The 6,000-nt window shown below is 30.5% G+C and overlaps 1 protein-coding gene across 2 annotated transcripts in view; it reads right to left on the bottom strand.

Moving 5' to 3' along the window:
* Positions 1 to 6,000, bottom strand: part of LOC105367546 (uncharacterized) — a 39,589-nt gene continuing 33,589 nt past the window's right edge. For both annotated transcript variants that reach the window (XM_011506299.1, XM_011506300.1), the window contains exons 2-6: positions 4,642 to 5,999; positions 3,751 to 3,914; positions 1,949 to 2,362; positions 1,265 to 1,525; positions 1 to 357 (exon numbers count right to left, since the gene is read on the bottom strand). In XM_011506299.1, the coding sequence (XP_011504601.1) occupies positions 153 to 357; positions 1,265 to 1,525; positions 1,949 to 2,362; positions 3,751 to 3,914; positions 4,642 to 5,999 (2,402 nt within the window). In that variant the 3' untranslated portion in view covers positions 1 to 152. The remainder of the gene's footprint in view (positions 358 to 1,264; positions 1,526 to 1,948; positions 2,363 to 3,750; positions 3,915 to 4,641; position 6,000) is intronic.

Genomic DNA, 6,000 nt, shown 5'->3' with positions numbered 1-6,000 from the left:
TTCTCTCTCTCTCTCACTCTCTCTCTCTCTCTCTCTTTACATCCCTCTTTCACTTTTATATCTTCTTTTTCCTAACGCGTCTCGAGCCCTCGAATGCTTTAGAAGGCGGAGTGATAATAGTCATAAGTCGGCCAGTAAGGCTGTAGCCAATCCTAGCTGGTGCGCTGCCGCTTTTTTGCTGAGTGCTCCTCGGACGAATGAGCAGGTTGGGGTGTTGTAGGCATACCCATGTTACGATTGTTTAACATATACTTTAATTGCGGCATGTATTTTATGATACTGCGAACCTGGATGAGAGGCAGCTCCTCTGTAAGCGATAAGCACTTGCCATTCTTCATCAACATTTCCATTTGCAACCTATGGAAAAATAAAGATTAGAGGAACAGTGAGACAAGACTTTATGAAAAATTGTTTTTTTATAAAATACAATGTATAATTTATTATTTTCCCTTCATAAATTAAATTACTAAATTCTGCATATTTGTTATGAACCGAATGTAAGATTTTAAAATTTATGGTTTAATGAAATTTTCTAATGTAAATTAAAATGAAATTTAAAATACTCGTTGTATCTCTTTTTCTACACATTTTTAAATCAAACTATTAAATTAAAAAAAAATCTTCATATTTCGATAATTAATAGAAAAAAATTCTTTTAAAATTGCGTTTGAATGTTATTCTGAAGAATTAATTACTACAAAGGGAAATAAAATTTAACTGAAATTTTAAATTAATGAGCCACCATTTAAAATATTACCATTAGATTTTTCAACACTTTTTAAACTAATTCATACAGAATTTCTCCATATTCTTTGTATCTTCAATTGTATACATTCAATTATTTTATAATCAAATCAAAATAAAATCAAAATATATTCAATTGTATCTTCAATTTGGTTATTTCAGTCGCGCATAAAATATTTATTTTCTCTATATTGGACGTTATGCCTAATTTACTAAATACAGAATATATGTAAAATAATTTTATTAATTCTAAAAAAATAAACTATTCATGGAAAATTTCTTACCAATTTTAACATGTGATATTAGCGATGCCAAATTAATATGCAATAGCATTAAAACCCATATTATATATATATATATATATATATATATATATATATATATATTATTATTGTTAAAAATTAACAGATGTTTAAATGATACATAAGATTTTATAATTCTTTTTGTCGATTATATACATATTGTATTTTTTCTATTTTGAATTATATTTAATTTAATAAGCATAGCAGGTGAAATATACCTGTTGCCTTGATAAAGTTCCAGCATCAGAACATCAGTCAAGACTTGCCTGCAGCTTTCAATATCACAAGAAGGAAATAACTCGGATACGAAATCGGGCAATGTCATCAAAAGCTCTGAGTAAATGTACGGCTTAAAGTTGATGCAAGGTACGAACTTATTTCCAACCAAACCTTTTTGTAATTGGTAAGGTTGAACTTGACAGTTGAGAGAAGGATGAGTTTCCGCAATAGGTATCAGAGGTTTTCTACACCTAGAATCCCTAAAAAATAAGCCAATTCTTTAGAAATATTTAGTTCATAAAAATTCTTAATCTATAATAGCTTGTAGGTTTTCAATACTTAATTATTATTATGTCCTTTTTCCAAATGATAATAAAATATATATCTTGATTAAACTTTTATTATTTGCCTATTATTGTTATTATTATTTGTGTATTACGATTATTTAATACATATAAATTAAGTCTATCAAATCGCTAATTATGACTATTATTACTTCTGATTAATATCAAGGTAAACTATTCTTTCATATTAATTCATTTCATACATAAAATTAACATTTAGCAAGGGAAAATTTTTAAAGATAATCGATTAAATAATTAGCTAAGAAAAATTGAAATTAATTGACTCAAGAAGTTAGATTTTATCGTAATGGTCGTCAGTTAAGATTTATTAAGCTTTACCTATTATTATTGCTACTGCCGTTCACTGGTATAAGGGGTGGCGGATACTTCGAGTGACTTGAGTGACTCGAGTGACTCGAGTGGCTCGGGTGACTCGAGTGGCTCGTATGACTCGAATGACTCGAATGACTCGTATGACTTGTATGACTCGTGTGACTTGTATGACTCGTGAGACTGGCATGAGATGAGTTGTGACTTGTATTGTGACTTGTGTGTGATGGATGACTCGCATGGCTCGTATTCAAAACAGGGGGTGTATGTCTCTGGGGGTGCGTCATAAGTGACGCCGCCGACGTTGGGGGTGGCATCAAAGCTTGAACCTGTTCTGCACTCAAACCAAGCATTTGTGGATATGTAGTTGCTGTAACAGGGTTTGGTATGCCTAGACTCGGAGTTGTATAAGTTGTGGAGACCCTGTAAAGGAAAAACGAAATTTATTACATAATTATTAAATAACTGACACTTGCACCTTCAATTATGGCTTTGTATACACATACAGACATATATATATATATATATATATATATATATAAAACATACTTATATCGACAAATGTGTTCAAGCATACATTAATACAAAAATTATACATGTGGGGATAAATATCAAGATCGATACTATGGATAAGACTGTAGATGAGTCTCCAAAATAATATAAAAACACAGACAAAATAATCTGACTTTAACATGGCATAACGAAGTAAACTATGATCTTACATATCATGCAACATATCGATGAATAGTCGTATCTATATGTAAGCTTATTAATAATAAAATCAAGAATAAAAAACAGAAAATAGCATTTACAATTTCTATGATTATATTTAAAAAGGAATAAAATAACGCATAGATCATTCCTTAAAAAAAAAAAAGAAGAAAACAATCAATGTAACAGCAAAATTAGAATAACAAACAGATGCAACGACTTAACTACATAATAAATTTCTTTAACAACATATTGCATGCTTTGCTTTCTGTTGCTTCATATGTATGATTATTGTACATCGTGTGAGGACTCACCAGTCATCCTTCCCATAGGTTGGATAACTACATTAAAAAACAAAATACAATATTGTATGTACAAGATACAATAATAAACAGCGGAGCAGCTATTTCCCCTCTCTCTTTGTGCGCGCGCGCATGTGTATATGTGTCAACAATATTTTAATCTATTGGTGCAATAAAAAATGAGTTGTAAAAATAAATAGGAAACAGACATAACAATTCAGAATCTTCTATACCAAAAAGTCATGGAAATTAGAATTACATATTTTATATATTTTTATATTAGTTGGGCCCATTTTTTTTTTATACATAAAAACATAAAGATATCTCGATAAAATTAAATGTTAAAATTTATATATGTGTATATAAGTTAAGTAAAATGTAGATTTATTATAAATAATTACATAGATAAATGACAAACCACTCGGGTGAGACATGGAATTACATATTTTCAATAAAAATTTACATAAAATATTATTGTACACATATTACATCTAATTAATAGAAAAATTAAATTAAATAAAAAAATAAAATGAAAGATTACAATATACAATTTATAATGCTTAAAATTGAACTTAAAACAAGAATTACTTTATTTACATTAACTATACCGAGTTATAATCACTAATCAAGTTATTTACAAACTCATGTCTGTTCCCTATTCTTATCTTTTATTTACTATATTTTATTTAAACTATGAATCAAGTAAAATTGATAAGATATGTTGCATAAAATACTAATTAATGATTCTAAATATTGGAATTAAAATTATTTATAATAAAAATGTAAATTTTCGTTTACCCTAAATTAGGTTGACTGGAATGCGCAGTTGCTCTAATAAGAGGAGATGGTACAGGTGTTTGCATAGCTGTATTAGAATATACTGGATACTGTTGCGAAGCCCCGGTATTTCCTCTATTTCTGGATGGTTGCTGTGTGTAATTTTTATTTGTCGATGGCAGTTGCTATAAATGATATGTAATTTCATTCATTAATATTATATATATGCTAATGTCTGATAAGAAATACTTATGAATGATGAATTAAATGAAAGTATCGGTTGCATTGTTTGCATTGTTTAAAAATATAAATATAGTAGTAAATGGATAATTGTAATTTTCATATAAAAATTAAAAGTATCTTAATATTTTATGACTTTTACATATTTATTTATTTAATTTTTGAGGTTAAATTAAACATTACTTTCCAAATATGTACAAATAATAAGGAAAGTGACGAAGTTAAGCAAATTCTATTTTTATCTGTATAAATAAAACATTTATAATTTATGTATTATACTTTAAATATCGTAAAATTTCGTTGATAGTAATACAAAGTGTAGTAATATTTTATTATATTTCAACGTTATACTTCAACAGTTGTTTTAAATTTAATTATTTTTGGAATTTTCACACTACAATAATGAAAAAAATCATTACTACAAATGTTATTAGAATTTATGAAATTAACCAATTCCATTAATTTATTACTGGATAATACTATACGAGCTATTTTACAGCAGAGTCTAATTGATATGCCTACAATTTATTTCAATTTTTTCAATGATTTAGTTCAATTATTTGGTTATATCCAATTATTTCGTTAATACTTGGTTATATAAGAATTTGATCATATTTTAAAACAAATTAAATTAAATGGCACTTGGTTTGTAATAAAATTTTAAAAACTTACATTATGCATATTCAAACTGCCAGGAGCCATTCTTATAATAGAATTTGCTTGTGACACGAGTGGCGTAGGAAAAGTTGGTTGACCCCCTACAAGCCCAGACCATCCATTAACCGTAGCAGCTTGAACTGCATTCAACATTGGCTGAGACACCTGATTAGTCCTCACTGAGGATACCGCTGTAGGAGATGAGTGTACAGGATGAGTAGTAACTACAGGTCTCTGATTAACTCTTTGCAAAGTGGCTCCAGGTATATTGTTTCGCGGTAACATACCCTGGAGCGAGGCGCCTCTGGCATTTATGGAATTTTTCGTAACATTATTTTGCACTGCTTGTTTGGTAACGGGTGGAGTCGGTGGTTGCTTTGTCCAACCACCACCACTTCCACTGCCCTTACAATTCACTAACAATTGAGAGTCCATTACTTTACTTGGCCAATAGTCCTCAAAACCAGTACCTGGAGGAAAATAACTCTTTATATCGTTTAAACTGATCACTGAACACGTCTCACTGGCAAACAGTTCATTGCGTATACCCTGTACTTTGCAACAGAACTTTAAGTACGATAAGTCCCAACCCTCCAACTTTTCTGCTTTTAATTTCAGATTCTCTGTTTCACCTTCAAAGTAGAAGAGAGGAACATATTTAAGACCACCTTTAATGGTGTACGGTACAACAGATTCCTTATTGATACGTATAAATCCACACTTATCTGGTTTATTGTGACCAGCTATCACATTTTGACTTGATCCAGATGTCAATTTTGTGTAACACACATCCAAAAATGTGTAAAATTCTTTAGCATCGGCTAAACGAACAACTAGATCTTTGCATGTGAATGGATCACGACCAAATTGATTTTCACAATGCTTCATATTGATTTCATTTAAAAGTTTACTTTCAGCATCAGTGATGTAGTAACTTCGTATGCACGTGCAGCTATAGATATCCGAATGTAGATAGCTCAGATACTTATTTAACAATTTAGACTCTAATATCCTAACCGCACAATATTTTTCACTGGCCCTAAATATGAATGGTATGTGATTGTCGCCAAAGCTCGTCCATCCGAATCGGCCTCTTTGACTCTCATCATCCAATGCAATTTTGCCCTCAGATATAGGTTTTGCCATAGTTGTCTCAGGCACTGGACGTCTGTTATTGAAATAGCCAAGCAATCCTGATAGATTAGTTTGATTGCAGGTGGATGGCCTTGGTGGTAAAGTTGTTGCAGCAGCTGCTGCTTGTGCAGCTGCCGTACCCATTTTCGCCTTATGTGCTTCCACCATTTTGGCAGCCAATTCCCTGATTTCTGCTTCATCTGGACGTTCTTGCTTTACTATTACCTTGTTTAAAGCTCC

Source organism: Ceratosolen solmsi, unplaced genomic scaffold (genome assembly GCF_000503995.2).
Source record: "Ceratosolen solmsi marchali unplaced genomic scaffold, CerSol_1.0 scaffold7, whole genome shotgun sequence".
Lineage (NCBI taxonomy): Eukaryota > Metazoa > Arthropoda > Insecta > Hymenoptera > Agaonidae > Ceratosolen > Ceratosolen solmsi.
Note: the sequence above shows the minus strand (reverse complement) of the source record. Positions and strands in the feature narration are given on the sequence as shown.